The sequence below is a fragment of the Mesitornis unicolor genome, unplaced genomic scaffold (assembly GCF_000695765.1).
Source record: "Mesitornis unicolor isolate BGI_N332 unplaced genomic scaffold, ASM69576v1 scaffold14179, whole genome shotgun sequence".
Lineage (NCBI taxonomy): Eukaryota > Metazoa > Chordata > Aves > Mesitornithiformes > Mesitornithidae > Mesitornis > Mesitornis unicolor.
This window is the reverse complement of record NW_010205352.1, coordinates 54119-80542: the sequence shown is the minus strand read 5'-3', so window position 1 is coordinate 80542 and position 26424 is coordinate 54119. Positions and strand designations below refer to the sequence as shown.

The following is a 26424-nucleotide window of genomic DNA, read 5'->3' as shown; positions in this document are numbered from 1 at the left end:
TGTATAATAAAGATAAATATGTAAATCAAGCATGCTTTGTTCACCTGCTCATCTGATATATTCTGGAATGCCTGTAACATATTAGGGCATGTTGGCAGAAGCATTAACAGTTCCCAGACACGTCTGGATAAGTTTTCTGCATGGAGATGGAGTTCTTCACATCTTGCACTCTGACAAATCATAGAAAAACCATTCTTATTGTGAACTTCTTTGTGAAAATAACCTCGCTAAGATTTCAAAAGTCCAAAAAGTATTTATTCTTACTGAAGCTGTTTCCGGTCTAATGTAAATCCATAAATAAAACATGATAGTTGAAGTTTCACTGAACATGCAAGAAACTAAGTTCCATTATCTTTACAGTGCATCACATATTTTGAAATACTTGAGTGTAAATAAAAATAAACTACCAGTTTGACTATACTAGTGGTTACCTAATTTCCCACAAGCTAATGATGGCACATAAGACACAAAACTTGAGTTTTTGCAGTAAAACCTTTCTTCAAGCCAATTCCTATTATTAGTCACCGTATCTATTTAAGTAATCAATATTCTTTCTGAAGAATTGCTTTTTCATAGTTTATACATTATTTTAACATTTTGAAATATGAATACACAGACAATAAACATAACTCGCAACTGGACAGAGTACACAAGAAACAGACTAGATAGGAAAACCAGATATAATTAAATAAGACTTAAATGTAATTATTCTAATAAAATTACTCTAAATTACCTCACTATCTTCCATAGCCACTTCTCCAGAAGGAGGTTTAAAAGAGGCAAGCATCTCTAACAAATCGAAAAGGGTGGTAAGATGAGGTTCTTGCAGGAGTAAAAGCATGGGAATGTTGTCCTTCTGAGGAGGAGGTAGGCAAGATGCTGGAAGTTGAACACCTTCACCTTTACGTTCTCTCCTTGGTGCACCCAGGGACACAAACACCATCTAGAAACGGTGAGAAACGAGGAGAGAGACAATTTTAAAAATGCATGTATGAAAACCATGGAAATGTTTTCAAGTGGATCAAAATTAAGAACTTAAAAATACATCAAAATCACTGTTGTCAAATCTTGACTGAGCATTTGGAGAAACAGCCATAATTAAAGCTTGGCTTTGTTTACAGTACGAGTTTAGTTTTCCTTTACATAGAAAGAACGTACGTGATGATCTGCTGGTTAAGTTTTGTTACAGTTCCACCTCCCTAAAACAGTCATGACATCATTCACACTTTTACAAATCAAATCAGGCTTTTCCGTACTGTTGACTTCAATAAACTTATGAGTAGGCCACTCTAAGTAGAACTCTGAATTGAGATAAAAATTTACAGATAAGCATTAAAAACTGCTTCAGTTTTAATCTGTAAAAGGACAGAGCTAGTCCCTGCTGCTATGGAATCCATCTCTTGAAGAGATATTTAATTCTGTTTTCACTGGTCTCTTGTTTTCCTTGATGAATAAAAAAAACTTTCATCCCTTGAGTTTTCACATCTGCTAATATAACTAAAATTGGGCTTTTAAAATTATTAATGGTTTTAAGGACTGACAGTATCAAGGACCAACAGTGTTAGTTTGGGCTTACAGAAGGCACACATTGAATAGCATGAAACAACTAGTTTCAGAAAATTGTAGGCTGCTCCCAAAGAAAAGTATACCCTCCCCCATCACTACCTACATCAGCTGCACAAGACAAAGGTAACATAGCAACCAATCTTTTTCAGTGACTGCTATCTATATGTTGGTAATACCTGCATATCCTTAAAACCCAATTCATGAAGAGTTTTTTCATCATAATCTGTTGTCAGTTCATGCCCAGATGAAATCATTCTCACAGGTCCCATGAGACCACCTAGGATAAAAGATATTTAAGTAAATTTCTGGAATCAGTTTAATTTTCTAATTAAAGTGCCAAGACTTATTTTTAGTAGTGCACCCTTCAATAGCAATTGAGGCAAAAACAATGCAGTTTCCTTAGGAAAACTGGTTATTATGATAAAGTAAGTTTACTCGCATGTATTCAGAAATAACCTTTTCAATAACAATTCACCCAATCTTGTACCAAAAAGTGTTCACAATACAGATTATGACATGCTTTCCATATTTTGTAGTAAATTATGCTATGCCACAGAAGGATAATGGAAAATTAGTGTGGTCATCAACAAAATCCCTCTGTAACACACACCTGTGATAAGGTCAGCAAAGGCAAAGAAGCAATGATTAATCTTACTTCAATGTATTAGGTTGGCCAAAAAATAACTGCTTTTTTAAAAATACACTGACATACATATCTTGAAATATAACTAACTTCAGTTTAAACTGCAGATTCATTATGCAACTGTACAGCTGACATTTCAAACTTGTTTTAGAAAAAGAAAGTGCTCAATTTTGTTAATAATTATTTATCTGGTGTCAGTTTCAAAATGAAAAAACAAAAGGAACATTTTCATGGTGTTTTGCTGTATTCAGAAAAGAAAAAAACAGTGTGTAAGCTCATAAAAATGTATGTCCTGTGTATGGTGAAGATGCCTTAAAACTATGGCAGTGTCAGAACTGGTTTGCTAAATTCTGGTCTGGAGATTTTGATGTTAAAGATGCACCACACCAGTCGAAGTTGATAACAAAAAAATAAAGGCATTGATTGAATCTAATCGGCGTTTAACGACACGAGAGATTGCTGATAATCTGACCACATAGAAATCAAGCACTGAAAACCATTTAAAACAACTTGGATATGTTAGGAAGCTCGATATTTGGGTACCACGTGAGCTCAAAGAAATCAATCTCACAAAGCGTGTTGACATCTGTGATCCTCTCTTGAAACGAGAAGAAAATTACCCATTTTTAAAATGTATGATAACAGGCGATGACAAATGGATCATCTATAACACCACCGAACAAAAAGGATCGTGGAGCAAGTGTGATGAACCACATCAAAGCACTTCAAAAGCAGATATTCACCAAAGGAAGGTTATGCTGTCAGTTTGGTGGATTTCAGAGGTATTGGGTATTTTGCATCACTTCCAAGGAACCAAACCATTAGTCTGGATGTGTACTGCCATCCGTGGGATAAATTAAATGATGCTATCAAACAGAAACATCCAGAATTGCAAAGGTGTTGTGTTACACCATGGTAATGCTATAACACATACAAGTTTGGTCACTTGTCAAAAATTGTTGCAGCTTGGATGGGATGCGTTACCACATCCACCATATTTGCCAGACTTGGCACCATCAGACGACCATTGGTTTTGTTTACAAAAGCCTTGAATGGTAAAACCTTCACTGCTTATGAGGATATCTTGGAATTGTTTTTTGCCAAAAGAGATGAGAATTTTTTTTTAAGTGTGTAAACATGAAGCTACCTGAAAGATGGCAAAATGTAATTGAACAAAATGGATAATGTATTGTTTAATAAAGTTTTTGTTTTCCATGAAAAATTCACCTTTCATTTATCCAGAAAAATCCCACAATTACTTTTTGGCCAACCCAGTACGTTGGAACTGAAGATATCATACAATTCAGAAAGGAAAAACTGAGAAAGAACACCCTTCACAGAATTCTCAACACTGAACAAGAAATCTGGACAATTAAAAGATTAAGAATTCAATTTCATTTGGCACAGACAATCAAGCAGTAACCAAGAACTACAATGCTCAGTGACTTCATACCACAGAGTATTTTGTATAGTTCTAACCACCAGTTCTGGTACACAAAGATATTTGTCATGGATTGAAATTTGCTACAATTTTCCGCTACTGTTCTTACAAGTACACTTTTCCCAACATTAGGCCCTGGTCCCCCACACCAGTAGAGAGCAGCCTTACACTGCCCACTATACTTCAACACTGGGATTTCAATTAGGCTTCTTCAATTTTTTTGAACCTCTTACAGAAATCTTACAAAGCACTCAGAGTTCTGGAACCTGAAAATGCCTCAAAACAGTATAGTACTTGCCTATAGGAACACAGTACTCAAAGATATGGGTTAAAACAAAAAAAACCAACTTCATTCTTTCATTGTCATAAAGACATGCAGAGTGTAGAGCACGCGCAGTCAGCCTGCTGCTTCTGGTAGTTACTGAAAGCCCATCACCTGCAGTCTGCAGCCACACAGTCTCCACTCGGGTGGGCACACAATAAATTCAGGTGATGCTTCTCCAAACCAGTTGAGATGCACACCCAAGTCAGGACATTTCCTAACTAGAGCAATCCAGTGAGATGTACGCACAGTAACTTTCATGGGACTGCCAGATAAATGGAGATATCAGGCAAACACATATGATCCTCAAATCTCGCCCAAACAAAATTTATGTGATGTTCCTGGGCAAAAATGGATAGACAGCAGCCCTCCAAAGACATCTGTCAGTCACCAATAAAAGCATGAAGGTTTTATATGGAGTTGGGAATAATCCCACATATCTATTACTGTTCCTATCCTCCCCAGCATGCTGCTTCAAAATTTATCAGTGCAGTCAAAACTTATCAATGCAGTCAGACAAAATAATCTCAAATAGATAAAGGCAGGGAAACACATCATCCACAAAAATAATACAGAAATGTACCATCCTCTGCACTTCAGCACACTAGTAACAGATTTCAGAAGAAAGATTATAACAAACAAAACGAGTGAGAAGCAAATGCAATCTCCTATTTTTCTGAGCACTGCAGATTTCAAATAAGCAAGAGATGTTACAAAATGTATTGGAGCCTCAAAAGAGTTATGTGGTAAATGTCTGATAAAAAGAAAAAAAAACCAAACCCCAAATAAATTAAGTTTATTGTGGTCAAAAAGAATTAAAAGAAACATTAAAATTAAAAGTGTGAACGAATCTGCTACTTACAGATACATTCTCAAAGTTTTGACTAGTGGACACTCTTAGATATTCCCTTGACAGAAGCACTACGGTAAAAACATCAGAAATGTACCTGCAACTAATAAATGCTTTAAGGGTCTTTTAGCCCATCTCAGAACCTGCCGCTTCGTTTTTCCAAGTAATAGTTACCTCACTTCTGTAACAATCTGTTTAACATTAATTTTCAGTGTCTTCATCTTCTCAAGCTAAATTTCCACCAGGTGTCAGACGTGATGGGTATCACTTCAGACACACCATTTGTTCATGCATCCCAAGAGCAGGAAAACTAAAATAACTTTGCACAGAGATGCTGGAAATGAAACAGTCACCTCCACAATGGTGAAAATGCAGGCTAACATGAGCGCTAAAGAAGGCCAACAGCATAAGAACATGCCAGTCACAGTTGACAACAGACGAAACAAAAAGAAGTAAAACAACCAAAGTGCAAATCTAGAATTCCTAGAACCAAAAACTGATTAAAAAATTCTGTTCTATTTCATGAAATTAAAATCCCACCCAGAAAAAAACAACTAAAACCCAATTACGGTCAACAAGGTTTAGATCTATAAGGAAAAGGTAAGAAAAAAACTTGTACTCTGACATTAAGACTCTTTAATTTTTACTGTAATCTGATAAACTCTGTTCAGATTTGTACCTCAGCTGATGAAATAATTGCCGTTTCACATTCCTAACCAGGAATTGGTTTTTGTTGTAGATTAACTAATACAGGTATATTAAAGTGGACATAGTAAAAGGTCACTGAGACAGAAGTGTGCACTATGTACCTTACAATAGATGTTCTCCTGTTATGCAGAACGACCTAAGTTTTTAAGTGTAGTCAATACAGTAAAACACAATTCACAGACATCTTTGTGACTGACAAAATGTTATTAGAAAGTACTTTTTTTTTTTTTAAATCTATACAAAACAGTCCCCGAAACAGGGTATGGATGAGTAAAAGTATGGGTTTTAACCACAAGTCTCAGTTTCAGTCCTATCTTCTCAAAATTAGCAGTTGAAAAGTAAAAATCCAAACACACAGTGGCTTGCACAGAACAATGCAGAGACACTGCTTCAGGAGTTTGGTTAACAAGAGATTCAGCCTCTTACAGGATTTTATGCATCTATCAGCCAACAGAGATAACAATTACGAGATGAAGCACTTAAGGGGTATTAATACAGGTTTTAAACTTAGCAAACTACACTGGGTTTACAAATTTTATGGTTCTCCAGTTTCCCATAGTTATGTTATGTTAACAATTACTGTAATGAACACAGAAAAAAATAGAACAACAACATCCACAAAGAGTGTACAAGATCATGGATATCAGCACAGGCATTCTACAGAAGAAAATATGTTGTCCATGTGTAACATGACTGAACTGCAGCTGCTGTAGGACTGCAATTCTAAATTTTCTGAATCATGTTTTTCTGAAATCCCAGCTAAAACAAAAAGAAAAGTTTCTGCTATGTGGCTATACCTGGTAGAAAATGAGATAGTTTCTTCACTAAATCAGCTTCTGATGAGTGGTTGGAAAAGGATTTTCCAAATAAGGTAATTAAGATGTCTAAAATTCAGTCTGGTTTACTGAAAGGGTGTCTCATAAAACTGGGTTTTTTTTAGAAGTTGTTAAACTATGAAAGTCAGTTTCATGTTAACACATATACATATTTGTTCAGAAAATATGCCTTACATGCTAACTCTTAATTAAAAGAGAAAGAAAGCAAGAAAACATTGAGGAGAAAATAATTCAGAAAACAATAACATTTTGAACACCAATAACTGATGAGAATGCTATAATATGCAGCATCAATAGGATTTAGAAAATCCTGCTAAAGGATAAAGAAGAAATTTTCATTCACTCAAAATACATTAAAAAAAGAAACAACAGGATGCACATTCATCACACTGTAAGCAAGTAATGACCATCTCAGGAGCAAGGAGACTTTCCAAATTAAGAGCATCAAAAGAGGATGAATGATCATTTTGCTACAGGTTGATCATAAACTAAAAAGCAGTTGCGGGAGTAAGGAAAATGTCACACCTGACTGGAACATATATATAAATAGGGTATAAATTATGAATTTGAATTATGATTTCAAATTCTGTATCAATGGCAGAGACAAAAAAAATATAAATTTCACAAAACACAGAACAAGGTTCTATGTAACAGTCTCCAAAGTACAGAAAACAACATAATTAATTAAAACAACAATTAGAAGAGAAATAATGTGGGGGCAAGTCTATTGGGACGTGGAGCTTGGCAAGATCTATGCACCTTTGGCAGACTTACATTTTCTTAGCTATTTCAAATAAATGGTAGTGCTTAAGAAACAACACTATTAATTAAAAATGAGGGTGATGCTAACTATAACTACAGCTAGGAAATAAATAATAATGTGTGGTTATTTAGGATATCTGGGGCAGAAAAAGGCCATACTCTTCCAAGCTTTAAGTGGATGAACCCTTGTGAGGGCAAAAAATACAGGTAAGAGTACTACAGCTTACCAGGGAAATCCCCTTTACGGCTGCTTTGCCCAAACTCCTGAAGCTGTGCTTGTTGATTTATCTGCTCCTTCTGCAAATTTTCATACCAATGGGTGACTTCTGCCCGCAGATCAGCCACCTGATCACTAGGATACATTTCTATAGTCATCTGAAATAAAACACGTATTTTATTTTTCAAAGTACACAGTGGATTTACTGAAATTTAATGATATAGGATGTATTTTTTAAAATAGCCTTTAACCAACCTTGTCAGGAAGTCCAGCTGGCTGACATACAATTCTTAGCGGTAGTGACTGTTTGTCACTCAGGGCTTTCAAGTGACTGCTGATACCAGTGCCTTCAATTTGCCACTGTCTCAGATGATACGCAAACCTTAAGAAGTGGTAAGAACATTGAAAAAGTACTTTTGTCAAAATCTATTTAACACAAATGTTTGATAAACAATGAGAGGAAAGACAAAACTTGCATCTTCATTCACTGCTGTTACAAAATAAGAGGAAGTTATTGATATTCTATTTTTCAAATACAACTAAAATAACTTTGAAAAAGTTTCTTTGATGAGAGTTGGCAAAACACGAACCAGATCCATACATCTTTATACAAGAAGGGCCAACTCTTGTAACTGTTTATATCTTATATATTACCTTTCAAACTAATCCACTACTGTCCTTACTTTAAACAAAGAAAAACAAAAAAAATTACTTAAATTAATAATAACTTGTAACTCATTCATCATTATGCCAACCTATGTAAATAATTTTTATGTATATAAATTCTGCATCCAAATAAATCAATGGCGCTATTTACCTTCTCCTAAAAGCCTCCAGGTGTGTCTTCAGCATTAATAGTCCTCTTTCAATAATGGTCAGACTTGAGTGAGAGTCTTGCTCAAGGTTACTAGAAGCTATCATCAGACTCTCCATACACTTGCTAATAAATTCCTGTTCTTTTTCCAGACCAGTTTTACCTGTAATATCAGTTAATGTAAATTATATATGCACAACGTTACGACTATGCATTTTAATACTAAGAACAAAAAGATGATAACACTAGACATTCCTTTAAACATTTTAAACAGGAAACAGAAATAAAAATTCATACCATTGATATAATAAGAGTTGATATACTGGATAGCTGCTCGACTGACATCACCAGATTGTGCTCTTAAAGCAATACCCCAGAATTGGTCCATGCCACACAACTGTTTTGACAAAAGTAAAGCAAACAGAAACAAAACATTGCCTCATTACTTTACTGTGAGTGATGCTTTTCTGACCTGAGACGTTTTATTTGCCTCCTGATGCAGTTACTAAAAATATCTCCATTTTCCCTCTGCTCAGGCTCTCACCACTGTACACATCAATACTATAAAATTCTGACTTTCACAGAAACATTTTTGTACTATGAAGCATGAGAGAAACTGGTCAAATTTCAAAACAGTGACTTTTCATTTTTGTCTAACAGGAATACTTTAAAATGAAGCCTTAAAACCACAACTATTGTTGGTATTTTCACTGCAAGAATAGAAATTTTAATAAAAAATTACCTTAAATCAGAATTCAGAGAAAAATATCCTATGTATCATTTTATTTCTAAGACATTTTCTCTGTATAAAAAACTACAGTAAAAAACTTTTACAGCACACCACATAGAAACTAAGACACATTTTACAACAAACTTCTAGTCAGAATTAAACTTGCCTAATAGAACGCCATCTGAATCTTCTTATTTATAAAAGTAAATGTTACAAACCCATTTTTTAAAAACAACTGTGAATACAGTTCAGATGTGCTAAGAATATGATAAACTGCAAAAAGATACGCAAGCAACAGGTATTGCTTTCTTTGTGGTTTTCTATTGCTGCCACACATGATCAACATCAAGAGGGAAGGTGAGGATCATTGGCCTCTTTTATCTCCATTTCAACTGTCCTACATTTGGAACTTTTGAGTCCTGACCTGCCAGGGCTCTCCTCAAGGCAGAAATCTGTACAGACCCCACCACTATAGGCTGTGACATTACTATCTCAAACCAGTAAACAAAATTCAACCCAGTAAGTTCTCAAAGAGCTATGTTGTTGCAGGTAAGTAATTTAACTTTCCCCTTCCCTCAGAAAGGACAAAAACATAAGCACAGGATCGAGGCTTACCTCTGAGTTTGAGCCACCATCATATGCACTAGTAGCCAATCGAGCCAAATTACACAGATGCTGGAAGAGGTTTAGGCCAGTCATACTAATAGTTTCAGGTTTTAGTTGTGGCATCTAAATAAAATGAATGCACTTTAGTATGGAAAAATGAACCTCAGCGATGGAACAGATAGCAATTACAGGGTATTTATTTAATTAGCACAGGAAAACGTCATTGGTACTACCAATCATATTTGAATTTAGTAAATCAATTAAAATTTATTCTTGCAAAAAACTGCACTTTGAATTTTATATACAATGCAGAAAATCAACTATAATTGGCTTAAAAAAACCCCCTCTCTTCTCTAACAGTGATTTCGACTGTAACAACGCAGAGGGAACAAAAATTATTATTGTAACACTAGCTGCTTAATTTATCAACAACAGGACAATTTGCTAGCATACATGACATGCCCATTCAAAAAACTCATATGCTTACAAAACTAAACAAAAACTGTGTAACCTTGAAAAAGAATAGATTACATTAGTTATTGTGCAATTAATCCATTTTGTAATGTCATCTGCTGAAATGGATGGAATTCCTTGCAAAAAAGCTCTACTGCTGCATGTTCCTGTTCCATGTTTCAGCGGATGTACAGGTGAGATTTATACACCCCATCCAAAAAGTATTTTTTTTAGTCAGGTAGCTATATATCATAAAGGGAAGTATAGCTTTGGGTGTTGGTTTTATTTTTTTTTTCAAATTGAAATGAAGTGCTACGTAGCTTCAGCTACAACACACAGGCTGTATGCAAAGAAACACCCAAGTAAGTACTAGTGTGAAAAGAATTCACGCCAATCCTCTCCCCTCTTCCCTCCAAGCAGGAAAAAAATCATTGCATGACAAGTGGAGCTCTGCCAGCATAGTCAAAGCATATTATCCATAGAAACAATTTTAAATATGTTAAATAGCGCTGATATGGAAATAAATACTTTTATTAAAATTAATAAGGTTGCAATTAACTCTCTACATACCTTTTCCAAAAAAAGATGCTTGTAAGTCTCCATACCCATAGCATGCTGATCTTTACTTCGTACTTGATTTAAAAACCAGTGTAGTGCATCATCATAACATTCTGAATCTTCTACTAAGCAGTGCCACAGTATGTCCACTTGTTCTAAGCTCAACCCTAAAATTAGGTAAGTATTTTTAACTACTCCTTTATAATATCAAATACATAGCAATATTCTACAAACCCGAAGAACATATACAGAAAAATCAGATTAGTTTTTGTCTGGACAAGAAGCTTTTGGAAAGAACAAACAAAAATACACCACCTACCAATTAGTAATCATGCATTTTCCCCCTTTCAGAGCATTAGCGCTGTCAGTTGTTACTAAACCAGTGAGTAGTGTGAGCTGACCTGAGATCTTGTACCATATGGAAGGTCGTTTCCTAGTTCATAGGTAATTACTGGCCACACCTAAAGTCTAGCTTTGAGCTGGCTACTGAGACTGTGCCTGAAAATAGTATCTCTGTAACTATTGCTACTCCTTTCAAGAAAACAGTAGGTTTATTTTCTTAGTTGGCATACAAACATGTGTGATCCCAACAAATTTCTTTAAAAAGAATTGTGGCTATGCTTTCAACAATAGCAAATGCAGTGTTAGATTTTTTTTTTTCTCTTGGCTACAGATATTCTCATTCCTTCCCATACTCCACTCTAATGACTAGAGGGATAAGCCATGCATTTTATACTAAGTTTGACCACCTGCAATGAGACTACCCAAACGACTCCTCCCTTCAGTTGTTTTAATAAATGATCTCAACATACAATCAGTTGAATGTCTATACAGAGCTGATGCTGAGACAATGCCAAAGACTGTTAGTTTACAAGGGCTTAAGAAGGGAGCGACCAAAACAATGGAAGGGAAAGCCACAAGGGTTTACTAAAAGCACAGAAAATTATGTTCAAATTCCATCAGTCACATCAAAAGATTTATATTTTTAACTTTTTAGAGTGAAAAGATTTCAGCCTCTGTACAGATCAACTATCACAGAGAATACCACTTCTGCAGAACGACCCTACAGGGAGTGTAAACCAATTGCTGACAGTATTAAAACAAAGAATTATTTCTTTTTGGTATCACAACTTACAGGGCACTCAAGTAAAAGATCTCTGGGAACATTATGGATGTGAACCAAAACCCACAATTACAAAATATATTATCTTCATTTCAGTAATTACTACAATCCTAATATTTAGAAAATGAAGCACATTCTCTGAAGCACAGAGAATGTAATTTTTTTTTAATCACAGAACCACAAGAGAATCTAAACTCCACTGTTGGTTTTCTGCTTTTGTCAAAAAAAAAAATCTTCCTTCTTTTGAAACGGTATCAGAGATTATTTAAAACTGTATCTGTTTAAAATATCGTACTTACTTAAGCTAACATTGATTATTAAGAGCTATGTGAGCCTTACTATGAGGTGGTTCTCTGATAAGGTAACCTGAAATACTTACTGAAATGATCTGGTGATCCTAGAGTTGAAAACACACATGTCAAGAATTGAAGACGAACCTGAACTTCTGCACTGTGGCTGTATCTAAAATTTAAATTTGTATAAAAATCGAAGTTTATTTAACTGTTTATTATCATAACTTTTTTTCCCCCACTCACACATGTGCCTCTTGAAAGCAGAAATATTTTTTTCTTACAAGTTTTTTTCTGAACTTCTAGTTCAGTATGTAATTTACAGTCCAGTTGTACACAGTACAGAACCACACCAAGCAAGTGGAATGACAAACCACTCATTACTAGGTAAGGTATTTTCTTCTTGTTTTTTTGGGAGGATGGGAGTGTGTGGGGGTTTGACATCCAGTCCAAGTGCATCATTTTGTCATTAGCACATTGCAGAATGTGACCTTAATTCTTCCCTAACTTGTAAAATGCTGATATTTCTACTCTGAATTTCCAATCCCAGTTGATACATATTCTCCATAGAAATAATTTCATAACTTATATAAAAAACGTAACTTTGTATCTATTTGTAAGCTTAATGGTCAAAGTAGCAGAATGGATCATTTTAATATATAAAATCTTCATGTTTTATTTGTAAACAAATATTCAACATAGTGTCTTACAAAATGAGAGTTGTGGCACGGGTTTTTTTAAGGATAAGGAAGCTATTTAACATGGTATTGTTTTTACAGACCTTTGCCTCCCTAAGCATGCAATGTCCCAAGTATTTACTTATAAGAATACATCAGAAGCACCAAGAGAAAAGCAGAAAAGAAACGTCTAAAAACATAAAATATCAAACATTCAAAGTCAGTTGTATACTTACAATGCATGTTTATGTCGTCCTTCTCTGACTGCCTGAATGTAGTGTACCAAATTGTCAAAGAAAAGTTTCATCATATTAAGTTCCTTTTCTGCCCACCTGTGTCAATTTAAAGGGCAGAAAGTATGGTTTGCTCAAAGAGATCAGAAAAGTTACAGAAATTAGACAGCTATTATATGAAAATTGCATACACATAAAACCAAAGTAAATATTCAATTTTCCATCTACCATGAATTCAGGAGTATTTTCCAGTACAGTACTCTCTTCTTCCATGTCATCCATAAGGCTCCACAATGTCGTTATTTTCAGGCACAGGACTGACACAACACTCCCTTTTGAGACCATGAAAACTGTTCCTAAAGGCCCTAGTTCAGAAAAAGTCTAAGCCAAAACTCAGAACTGGGCATATATTTAAATGTCATGTCAAAAAGGCCAAGAAAAATTGCTGATAACCACTGTAATCTATCCCGGAAGTTCCAGTAGTCTGTTCTCTATACTTAGATTAGCTAGTCATATAGTTTGTTCAAGTAAGGAATGGTATATTATAACACTTCACATTTCAAAGATTTTCTTACAAGCCAGATTTTTTATTACTGAGAAGTATTTGAAATACAATCAGAACAGAACGACGCAACATCAAGTTAATACCACCTTTTACAGTATACTATTAGTGGATGTCTAGTACTGTCTGCAAGTCCTTTGGGATTTAAAGTGGTGGGGACTAAAAAAAACCCATAAATTAGTCTTCACCTCAGTTAGGACAGCAGTGTGTATTTGTTACGGTTTAAGGGTTAACAGCCTGAAAGGGAAGGACTGGTGGTGTCTGTAGGACCCTGGGGGGTCAGAGATCAGTCCTGTTCCCTCCCCTTTCTGGCCACAGTCTATAAAAGACCGAGGCCCGAGGTTTTCATGGGCTTTTCTGACTTTCTGGGTTGCTTCCTGTCGCATCTTGGGAAAGCTGGGGCTACCTCCACGTACTCGGCAGCATCCACCGCCATCCACTTTCCGGCACCACTGTGGTCCCTGGTGACGAGTCACAGCAGCCATGAGGCACTGCTCCAACACTTCCACTCAGGACTACTGGGATTGGGTTTTGTGTATAGTTAAATATCCTTTGTCCCTGATTAATTCCCTTTTCCTTTCCCCTGTTGTTTTTCATTAAACTTGTTACAGTCTTAACTTCCAACCTTGTGTGAAGCATCTTTTCTCTATTCCCCTTTTTTTAATCCTCCCCTGGGAGGGTGGAGGACAACAGAGAGAAAATTCTGCTCCCTGGGCTTGCCCTGAGCCCTACACGGAGACAGTATTATGAAGAAATCTAGGACTGAGTGACTAGACAGGTTCCTACATCTAAGCTGGACAACAGACAGATGATAACTAAAGGACCAAGCCTTGAGGCAGTCTCCTAAATGTCATCACTTCTGTTGGTTTAGGCTGTTGGGACAGGAGTTGACTTACATTGTTATCCAGTGTGTATCATAACTGCTCCCAAATTGTTGAAATGTACCAAACAGCTTTGGAAGAAGACGAAGTGAAACTACTACTGATCTAAAGGAGAAAGAGAGAAATTATGACAATATATGATTGTTACAAAATTAAAATAGTAAATTTTAAAATTACTTTGAGAAGCTCTGGTTCAGTGAGCAAACAGGCTAACTGAAAGCACTAGAAATATCCATGTGAAGTTCACCACCACGTCAGTCAATTAGTTTTCTGAATCTGAACTACACATACTTCAAATTCTTTACATGTAATACCTTGGACAACAGCCGCTGGACAAGTATAAAAATAAAACAGTATACATTTTTCTTATTAAAAAATTTCAAAAGATAAATTCTTATTTTTGCATTTCAGAAAACTTAGAATTTTAAATGTCAGGAAAATAAGTAAGTTTTTTCTACAGAGAGATGACATACATAGCAGAAATGAATCTGCCTCAAACTCATTACAGATACAAGTAGCTGTGTATTGAAGACAACTATCTAGGAAAACTCAAGAAGCAGATAAACTGCATATAAAGGAACTTTCATATCAGTACTAAGTATCTTCACATTTCTTTTACCAATTAATATCTCAGTATATTTGTAACTCACTCACAAATACAGTTCTTAGCAAAAAGGTAACAACATAACACTGCAGGTGATGTTCAGCAGTTGATTAGTTGTATTAACAAAATAAATTGCACTTTTGCCATGTCTTCAAACTGCACAATCTCATAGCTTTGGCTGGTACTAACATAAGTTATCTGAGGTCAAGGTACTACTGCTATCTCCAGCTGCTTCCTCACAGGAATGAGACCCCAAAACAGACTTGGTGGAAAAGAACTTCTTGTCTGTTCCTCAGCAACTTGCATGTAAAATCTAAATATTCAGTTCAAAATGCTTACGCTAAAGCACTTAACTTTGCACTCCAATAGCTAAGATGTGGACATGACTTTACCAAATGGTAGGAAGGCAGTAAGATCTGGCAGAAGGAAGAACAGACAAATGCAACAAGATGAGAGATTCAGGACACTGATAGAACAGAAAAATGTAACATCAGACACACCCACAACACCTTGAAAACTATTTTTATACTTCTGCTTTTGTCTGGTTTAACTTGCCTTCCTGTAAAATGAAATAACCGTTATAGTCAACTTGGATTTCTTATATGTTGCAAAAACAGATACATGTAAAAACAGATAATTTATGATTTAAGTTACCTGTTGTTTGCTAAATTTTCTAAGCAGCCTTCAATAAATCTCATTCGAATCTGTCTGTCAGTGAACCAGCATACTAAAGAACAGAGGAGCTTCTCTGCTTCGTTTATTAACCCTTCAGAGAGATGAATCTACAGCAAGTAGAAAGAAAGGTCACTGAATAGGTTATATTTATTTGCTTTTAAAAAATACTCTTTTCTGGTATTCAACTTACTGCATCTTCATCCTGGACCAGATCCCACAAAAGGGTATTTCCTTTCTTACAAACATTATCCAAATTAATGTCCGTCACCGCATTGCTATTATATTGATGTTTATGAACTGCTGGTCCTGAACAAAATATAAAGACCATTATTGAATAAATAGAAGGAACCATCTAATCTAAACATTATTTCTTAAGTGCACGAACAACAACGTGCTTTATTTGTAAACCTGGCTAATCTAAAGTGCATACAACAACATAGTAATTGCAGCCTTTTTCCACATATGGGTTCTTAAAAAGACAAAATATTATGACAATACAAGAAGTCAACAGGGCAGTTAAGCCAGTATTTACGCTGGTTTTGGCTAATGGCAAGGTGCAATAAAAACAGTACTTAAGAACTGCAGATGCAGGTGTAACTGCTTTTTAGTTTAATTTGATTTAATTTACAGTGTAATTAAAGTGTTTCTTAAATCTTTCCAGAGTCCAGCAGTCCAAAGAGAGGTTTCTTTAAAACTACCATGGTTGGAAAGCAAGAAAGAAGCACATTTCAATAAATTCCCCTTATACTGCACAATTTTCTGTATCTATCTAAAAAACAGGAAAAACAAACACTATTTTTCATATACGATAGAGCACCAAAGTGTGTGATTTTAGAAACTCATCATGTTTCCATAAACACTGATAGACATTTTCCTTCTTCTATGTGGCCACAGCTGGCACCACTCATTTATCTACTGTTTCATACTATTTTCATGTAACAGCAAAGTCAAGTAGAAAATTTAGGTTGTGTGCAGAACACTGTAATTACTTGCACGTGCAACACTAGGGGTGGCAAAAATAATCTGCACTGAAGGCCTCGTGCTCAAATAATAATTTGGATCTTCAGTAAAATGTGTAATATCTATGGCTGAAATAGAAAAAATATTGAAAAATATGCCGATTTACAGCATGGTTTAACTACAAAGTTTTCTTAGTTCATTCAACTCTTTAGTGTACAAAAAAAACCCTTCCAAGTTTTCAATGTCAGACTGAAATGGTATAATTGAGTTCCACATAACAAGAAATTTTAAGAAAAAAGATACTTCTTACTCAACTGTGTATCAGGGAGAGATATAAATAGTACTGGTTTTACTGTCTGACGGAATATAGCAAACTTGGTTCTGCCAGAGCAGTGAAGAAAAATGTCAAACCTTCACTAACCATACCTACCATTGTATTTCAAAGGAGGCTAAAATAGAAAATAAAGCTGCCACAATAGCATATGGAAAGATGATATAATTCTTGAGAAGTGTTTTAGTAGCATTGTAAATTGCACCCTGAAGTAAACTAGAAGATTTGGCAGTGTAAGATGAAATAGCATAAAATGCCCTTGAAGGCAAGCTCCCTAAGATATCAAGTTATATCTTAACTCATTTTTCCAAAATTATCCTCTGTGCAGCCTATTATGGTTAATTCATTTAAGATGACAAATGTAAGGAATCACAATAAGATCTACCCACCAGAAGAAAAATCATGTAAGATTACAAGGAAAAAAAAATATTTTTATTTCAGTACTACCTTTTTATTTACTTTAATAACACGTTATTAAAAAAAAAATCTGCTAGGCTTTTTAGTGCCTTTATTTGTTTAAACTTGCACTAAAAGATGCAGCAGAAATGGGAGGAGGGAGGAGCAATCTAAAAAAGTAAACACAGCTACATCTAACGTGATACAAAAATTAATCTCTTGAAGAAACAGTAAAATCGTGTAAAGTTACCATGGTTTCTTTGGACAAATACACATGTATGGTTAAAATAATGGGATAATTTTAATTATTTGAGACTAATTCAAAATTATATAAAACCAAGTTAGAAGTACAACATTTTTCTGTTTTCTTTTTATCACTCTTACCTTGGCTAAGATGCTCATGATAGATAGAGGCAAGGTTAGGAAGGTGCTGCTGAAGATGAGATGTTAGCTCAGCGTGTGAATTAATCTGCACAAGCTCTTCTTCACAGCCAGACTCCTCCCCATCAAAATCAGCCATGTTTTTCTCTGATTTTGCACTGACTTGGGAACTACTGCAACTGACATCATCTGCACTTAGCATATCATCAACCATGTGCCTGTAAAAGAAGAGTATTAGAAGGGACACTGTCAAAGAGAAAGTTGTTTATAGCAGACTACAAGTGAGTAGACTTCTCCCTAAAGCTAAAGTCAGGATGAATCATCTGTTTGAACAACAGACCTTCTCAGGAATTTTAAAAATAATTACAGATAAATTGAAGGTCTCACTATCGTGATGATTGTGTTGACTTTAACGTTAACTATACACAGCATTTTCCAAAACAATTCTAACGTTTTCTGAAATGTCTTATTTATTCAATACAAAAACTTCAAAAAAAAAAACTTTAATCAGCTGCTAACAGAACAGATTACTGTGTAACTATCTGCGATAACTACCACCTCTGTTGGACAAAATTATGCTGAACTGTAGCAAAATATCCATACAAATTCCTGCTCAGAGTATTCTGCTAACTATTTCATTTCTATTATAGAAGAAATCAGAAGAATTGACAAGCTACCTACCCATCATGGTGATGGTGGTGGTGGTGATGGTGGTGGTGATGCTGTGGCCCAATGAACTGTCGACAGTTAAATAATTCATTCCCAATAGTTTCCCCAAGGAAGTCCCCTGTGTGAGTTATACAAGAATCTTGAGACCCTTGTGAAATGTGAGCAGTGCTCATTTCCCCTGTCATATCATGCTCTGCATCCTCAGCATGAGAACAAGCATCTAGCATTCTAATTCGATTATCCACCGGTGTCACAGAGTCGGTGTTAAAAACATGGTCCTTTCCTGCTCCATTATTTGCACCACTCCTCTCCGATGCCCCTTGTGAGTCTCCCAGACAAATGCCTGTTTGTGATTCCAGTTTCCTACTTCGCAGATCTGTGCTCCTACTGCTTTTCTGGGGATTATGACTCCTATCCTCCTCCTCTTCATCCTCCTCCTCTTTGAGAGCTTCAATATCTGCAATGTCTTCAGACTGCACCTCGCTGCCAGGGCTTCCAGCAGACTGGCTTGCATGACTGGAGTTGGCCTCATTACTGGATCCATCACTGTGGCCACTACTACTCCCGGGACCACTACTGCCATCCTCACCACTGTTGGCTGTCTCATCAGAGCTTCCCTGCATGGATTCCTGAAATTACGGGGTTTTTTAGGATTGGTGAAAAAATAAAACACCACTGAAAATACATAATCAACATCATAATAGTTCAAGTATCATTTTTCATTTATGAGGGAACGTGTGAAATCTCCAAGTCTTCCTTCATTCGCAATTTGGTTGCCAATGACAAAACACTCTGAGCATGGTTCAGATTTCATAATTTAATTTTTGCATTACCATATTTGTAATAAGGTGTATGTGCAGGCTTTGCACAAACACAGAGTGACAGCGACACACATAAACAGTATGTCATGTATTCCCTTACAAAGAGATTAATCTTACTGAAATACAACTTATATGCAGGAATCTGTCTGGGGTGGTTTTTTTGTAAGGGGCTTGTTCATAGGCAAAGTACAATATATTCTGTGCAAACTGCAGTGAATCTAAGTAAAGATTTGCTACCCTGCTGTGGGTAAGCATACAAGTTATGTACCTGTTCAGGTTTGGAAATTATTACAGAAAAAAAATATTACTTCCATAGCTGCTAATAGGCAACTCAGTTAGAAAATACACAGACTGAGATTTACACTCTTACCTCAGTATCTGAAAGTCGCTGCTGTACATGTTTTGTTCTGTTAATAAGCTGTTCCTCCATTTCAATATCACTGCCTCCACTCTGATGGGTGTCACTATTGTCACTGCTTTGAGGGCTTGCTGCTGGTGACCCTAGGTCAAAACCACATTTCCCCATTACTTTGTGATATGTATTCATTGGAATGTAGCAGCATTACAAAAATCTGCCTCAAATGTTGAGCTCGACAGCATTCTTCTGGCAAACAATTGAACAAGGGACATAACTCAAACAATCCACGAACCTAAAAACTAAAAATTCTTTTTAGAACACTGAGCATTTTACTGCAAAACTGGTATTCTGATGTCTCTTCAGTATACAGCACAGTTACGTGAGTTTCCTAAATTCTACATAAAATATTATTTTCATTTGACTTCTCATAAAAACATAACTTCAAACTTTTACTACTTCTTCTATTCAAATTTGACAGCTGTAGAAAAACACCGTAGTATCAAATGTATCAGATTGTGGTGTACTTCTAAAACTATACTTACAAGGTGAAGGGGCTGCTCTTCTGAGCTCCTCTTCTTCTGAAGGAAAAAAGCGGGATGGAAAAATAAGTGACTAAAAATCTTTTTGTCAGCATATAGTTGTCCATGATTCATAAAAATCAGCAGTAGGAAAAGAAAGAGAAACTACAGTAAAATGGCTAGGCAGCACCTTTAGTTTTGACTGTGGGAAAATACACAGTCAAGTAAAAAAAAAACAAAAAACAAAAAACCCAAAAACCAGAAACAGCATGTAATATCAAAAACTAGGTAAAAATTAGATAAGCTTCTGTAAGATTTTATTTAGCTATGTAAGTTACAGATGTTCAGCAGAACAAGAAGAGTTAACTGATGAGTTATGGACCATCCTCTGAATTAAAAAAGAAAAAAGAAAAAAAGAAAAATACACATGACTTTAGATATACAAAACAGAACTTATCTGAATTAGGAAGCTTTCCAAATGCGCTCACAAAGTTTTAATGCTTTTGTCTTTATCCTCAACTTCTTCTTGAAAAATATGCCAGCATGACACTTTTTAAAAATACTTACAGTAAAAAGTTTTATATATCCTTTTTGCCCCAAGTCAACAAGGAGACTATGAAAATTAAAAATTTAACTACCAGATCTACTGGAAAACCACATACCTTTTTTGTTTCCCATGGGCAGATTGGTACTCAGTAAAGATGCAAAAGAGCTTTGTTTTGACAGCTGAGCCTTAGCTGCTAGTGCGTTATTCCACAGTGCTTTTATAAGCATTGATGCCAAATACAAAGTCTATAAACAAAACCAGATAACAGTGCCATTAAGAAGCTGGAGTTTTGTAAGCAAAGATCCACTGCTAAACTTTCTATATGCCAATACTACAGTTCACCCAAATAAACTCATCAAAATAAACAAATGCACACAATAATATTGTGTGAAATACTTCTTAATTTCAGACGTGCATTTAAAATCTTGTATCAGCGGTTATGTAGCCTTCAGAAATAACTGAAAAAGATTATAATCCAAAAGCCAGAAAAGGCCTACTTGAAGAAACACGACAACTTCACTCATAGTTTCCTCTCTTATGCATTAGTGAGGAATACTTTCACATGCCTTCCTTGAGAAAGACAAAGAAAAATCCATAATGCTTGTTTAAAATACTAAGATAATTTCTTTTCTCATTACAGTGCATTTGTTAGCTTTGTCTTTACCTGTTCAGTATGAGCACTTGGATGAAGAGTTGAAACTAGGTTAAGAAGATGTCTAAGTGGGACAGGGTCCAGGTTTTTGATCAAAGAAGGAAATAAATCATGTATGTAACGACTGCAATGCTTCAGCTACAAAGTACAAACAAACAGAGAAGGTAACAGAGGTAGCAAAATAAACTTAAAAAAAAAACCAACAAAAGATTGATAAAATTGCAGCAATTAAACAACATCTTTGCACAAATTCTCAGGAAGCACTTGTCCAATAATTCCAAACTACACCAAACTCTTAATTTTGACTAAACTTAATTTCATATTCTAAAGCATGTAAAGTTTAGTGAAATTAAATTTCTATCTTCCTCAGTTGCAGTTCCAAGAAATGTGGTGAAAAGGAGAATTGGAAGTTTATTTAGTATTTTAACTTAAATATAACTACTAAAATATTAGTGTATATGCTAAATCCCGATTGCAATGATTACCTTATTAGCAGTGGTAAATACAAATAAAGACATTACAGGCTAATATGAGACTGAGAAAACAGACTGTATGAACTGTGTGAGAATTATTTATAATTCTTTTGTCTTTCCATTAATGGATGTCAACAAATATGACAAACGCGTTTAGCTAACTAGTCTATTTACACATTAAAGTGACAGTGCTCCTAGATGTTTCCTCTTAAGTTAAATGCTGCTTTTGATAGTCACTCAAAGGGTTTCATTATGTTTATAAGGATGTTGATACTCAACAAATAAAATAATGGTTACAGGAAGCTTCCAGAAAAAAGCATTCCTGTTGCTAGTTAACACAAATACACCTCAAAAGGGGTCTTTTAACTCTTTCTTTATTTTATCTTCCCTTCCTGGCATATAAAATATCTGTGTCAGCAGTCCATGGGGTACATGCCATCTTTCACAGAATTCAAACTGGAATGAAATTATGTGGATTCTATACCAAGATGCATTTAAGCATCTTGAGATACCTATTTTGACCCAGAGAAGATAAATTTTTTGCCAAAAAGTTAGTTTAAAAAGTGGAAAATATATTCTTTAAGGCCTTCTATTCTTTTAGTCTAAAGGTGTCAGCTTTTAAAACATTAGCGATTTAAACCTCTAATTACAAGAAGTAATCACTGATATCAAATATATATATTTTGAAAATATCAGTATGTCGAAATGAACATGTGAACTGTAAAAGAATTATCGCGTTTGGGTAATAAGTTCTTAAAATAGTATAAAAGCAGAAAGAACCCTAAGGTCTAACACTAGTGTGAGTTACTGTATGTGTGAAAACATCAAGAAAGGTTAAACATTGCTCTTAAAATGTAACTGAAATAATTAATTATTAATTACTCTGATACAGAAAATTGTTGGAGCCTATTAGAGTGAATGCTGCTATCCAGAGCATTTATTAAGCTATCAGCTGCATGTTATAATGACATTGGGCTATGGGGGTTTCAGAATGTGTATACAGTAATATTTGATTGAAAAAAATTACAGAGAAATGTTACACAAAAAACCACTTCAAATTCTAACTTGTGAAAAGTATGTTCCCTATACCTGTTCAAAAGATCAATTTTATTTCTCTGATCTTCATTATGAGTGTATTTTTCAGAAAAATTTACACTGAAATGTTGAGGTTTCTTCCTGTTTTGTTTTGGGTTTCTTGTTTGTTTGGTTGGTTGTGTTGGGTTTTTTGGGGGGAGGGTGGGGCAGGGTTTTTTGAATAATAAAGGCAGAATGAAACCATGGAAAAACAGTTTCCACAACAATCAGAATGTCTACTATATTCAAATCCTCTAAATAAAAAAATTTCACAACCTAAAATAAAAAGCATAACAATCAATTAAAAGCAGCAAACAAATATATATTTCTGAAAGAAAAAAAGTCTATCAGAGGTTCCAGGTTTACCAAGCAAAAAATAAAATCTCTGTGCCTTCTATAGATTTTAACACCAGCACTGTAGCATTGTTGTAAACTTCACTGCCACAATTTTCACCTGACTGTTCCCACCAGGAGTAACAGAAATGAAAACTACAATACACAGAAGCAAGGCACTTTAGCACAATAGTAAAAATATTATATCTACCCAACAATCTTCATCCCCATTCTTAGCAAAATCACTATGTCTTTGCTATTTAACTTCTTTTTTTTTTTGTATAAATGTAGCCTAGTTGAATTCTTGCATCTAATGACAAAACAGCAATTGTGGCAGCTACCCAACTTAAAACTTTGGTCAGCAAAACACTCAAACAGATGAGGAAAAAAATAAAAGAAACTTAGATTTATTAATATAAACCAAAAACCAACTTGCCATTTTCTATTTTTTTATCACTCCTGCAATTATAAAAATATTACATATGTACCTGTGCTGCAGCCCAAATACAGTCTATATGTTGAGTACTAAGTCTCCCTTCAGCTGCAAGAAAATTCAGAATCACTTGGCACTGTTTGATGATCTGCAAAGTGAGAACATATTGAGGAAAGATTTACTAGATCAAGAAGTTACTCCTTCATGTTTAGACTAAAAATAATAATAATTTTATACAAACCTCAATATGTAAGTTTGGTCCAAAAATGTGCTCAACTACATTGTTGCTGATAAGCCAGTCTGCAAGCTCTTTCGCAATTGACCTAGAGATGAAACAAGAGTGGAAACATGTAAAATTACCTATCTATAAAATACACACTTTGCTCTTCCCTAGCACAACATGTCTTTCAAATTAGTATCTGTAACTGTAGTAAGCATATGAAAACGTTTTTGAACAGAAAGTATACTCAACATTCATTCAGGTAGTAAGAAAATTATTTCTGCATTTTTTTTCTTTAGCTGGAATAGTAACGTCAAATATCAACATTTCCCACTCACCCCCCTGGATCATCAGCAAACAGGTAACCAACAACTCTACCAATTTTATTACTTAGTAGAGTCCAACGGACCATCTGCAGACCACTTGCAAAGACCTCACAGGTATAATTTTGACAAATACTGCCATTTAATCCAAGTTTATAATGCAATTCCAGAAATACTGAGAATTCACAGATGTAGATAAAGGTGGGAGTGACAGAAATTATTTTTTGAAGAAAGCCAATTAAATATTTTTAGATTCTCTTGCATAAATAGTAACTCACACAGCTTTAAAAACTTACATTTTACATGGCCATACGTACACAAACTATAGTATGCAGATACTTCAAAATTCTCGTTTTGCTTCATCCATGACAATAGAGAACTTTACCTACTGCAACTCCATAAGCAAGCATTCAAACAGAACAGGACAAGTAATCTAAATTTTCCACAACAAAAGCTGAATTTCCAGAAAAGACTGCCCTGAAACTAGTGCATAAGCTCCTTTTTATTCCTTCCTTTCAAGCAATCATTTGTTTACCCAGATTTTGGCACCCAAAACAACTGGAGGGTATTACAGAATCTAAAGCACAGCCTGTAGTTTAAATGGGCCTGGAATAGAAGTGCTCTGTTTCACAAGTAGGAGAGGATGGGAGAAAGGGGGTATCTTAGAGGACTACAGGAAGAGTCATTTTTACCACTGCTATCTGTGTCACTTTTATGGTCACTATTAAAACTCCAGGATTGCCAATCTTTATCATCTGCAATAATAAAACAAGATTCCTTAGGTAAAAAGAGATTGCCTTTGTAGGGTTTCCAAATAGGATTAATTCTTCCAGGGCATGTTGCCAGTTCTTCAATTGTTTTGAATTGTCTGATCCCTATGGATATACTCACCATAGTTTCTAGCAGTCAACACACACCGTTACTATACTGTCCTCTTCTATTCTAATTCCAGAACATAGTGAATCAAATGTTCTTACATTGTTCAAAAAATAAAATGTCCCCCGACATTTAAGTATTAACTGGCTTGCAAGGTACAACAATTTACCAACAGTATCATTTATGTCTTATTAATAAATTAGCTCTCATACTGTAAAGTCAGTTTGACAGGGTATCTGCTCAAAGAAGAATAGAAAAAATAAGCCACATCCGTTCCACAAAATTCAGATCTACATAACCTCCTACAGTCTCATTTCAAAACAAAGCCAAAACCCAACCACCATCCCCAGCACCCCCGAGATGCCTACCCTGAACCAAACTTCGGAGCATGCACCTTACAGACTCATTAAGGGCTTGGATTCCTGTCTAAGAAGAGCTGAAGTAAGAGCTTTTCACATGCGAGCTGTGATTTTGCAGATTTTACAGCTAAAGGAACTTATTATTCATTTGAATATACGCTACCAATCTTCTTTAATAACAACCATGGCTCTAAAAATGCTCTTATCCACCTGCCTCCATGCTGACAAGCACAAGTGGCCATAGGGGTACTGTCCATATAGCTCCTTGTTATGGCTTTACATTCTGGGTAACTTCTAGATAAATGCATCCTAACCTTAACCCGTGTATTTCTGCCGTGGGCAGAAGTGTTCCTGCTACATGACCAAAATATAACCAGAACGCCTCATAGTTTGCATTTTGCACGTATAAAAGATAGGCAGATCTGGTCACATGAGCGAACATGCACCCACAGGAGACATGAATGGGTGAACTTCTGGTTATGTGAAAAAAATCATTGCGTAAGGTCTTCCGTAAGAGGCAAGAGCCTTAACAACCGAGTCATAAGTCAATGGACATAATTTAGTTTCAGAATCATTTAATTTCTTCTTGGATCTGAATTTTTAAACCCGCAGCTTTCAGAATGAATCCCAGATAAACACTGCTAGATTCACTAGGTGATGTTAACACGAAAGGACACAGGGATCAGTGTGTCTCTTTAAACCACATAGATCTGCTAGTGGCACAATGTCCATTAGAGATTGTATCCAGAGTCCTATGTCACATTTTAACTACTCCAAAGGAAAGAACAAAAACTCTCCTACAGAGTAAGTTCCTTCACATTTCATTAAATTAGTACAGCAGTTCTCTATCTCTAAACGGCAACATTTTTCTTTTGAGAAATAATGGATTATTCTTTTGAGGGAACGCACTTTTAATAGATGTATTTTTAGTGTCTAGATGTATTCTCTTTCTCATACTGGTGAGCTCAGCTGTGACAAAATGACATCTCTGATTTCTGAAGGTAATTCATTTGACATGGATTTGTTGAGGATGACCAAAAATAAGAGGATCCTTATGGAAGGCAGAATGTAGCCTTTGTGCTTCCCAGAGAGAAATGTTCCTCCCAGAAAGTTTTGCTGAGGGCACACCAATGACTCAATATACTGCAT

At 35.3% G+C, this 26424-nt stretch overlaps 1 protein-coding gene across 1 annotated transcript in view; it reads right to left on the bottom strand.

Annotated features, from left to right (window-relative positions):
• The window catches only part of USP34 (ubiquitin specific peptidase 34), a gene marked incomplete at its 5' end in the record, with an annotated part of 116385 nt that overhangs the window by 55795 nt on the left and 34166 nt on the right, over positions 1–26424 (bottom strand). Inside the window, 22 exon segments of the mRNA XM_010191374.1 lie at positions 45–170; positions 734–943; positions 1743–1843; positions 7356–7503; positions 7601–7727; positions 8163–8322; positions 8457–8556; positions 9505–9618; positions 10519–10673; positions 12009–12091; positions 12833–12928; positions 14288–14377; positions 15531–15658; positions 15742–15857; positions 17623–17837; positions 18301–18917; positions 19480–19610; positions 20010–20045; positions 20648–20777; positions 21197–21322; positions 23553–23645; positions 23739–23820. Of these exon segments, the coding sequence (XP_010189676.1) occupies positions 45–170; positions 734–943; positions 1743–1843; positions 7356–7503; positions 7601–7727; positions 8163–8322; positions 8457–8556; positions 9505–9618; positions 10519–10673; positions 12009–12091; positions 12833–12928; positions 14288–14377; positions 15531–15658; positions 15742–15857; positions 17623–17837; positions 18301–18917; positions 19480–19610; positions 20010–20045; positions 20648–20777; positions 21197–21322; positions 23553–23645; positions 23739–23820 (3184 nt within the window).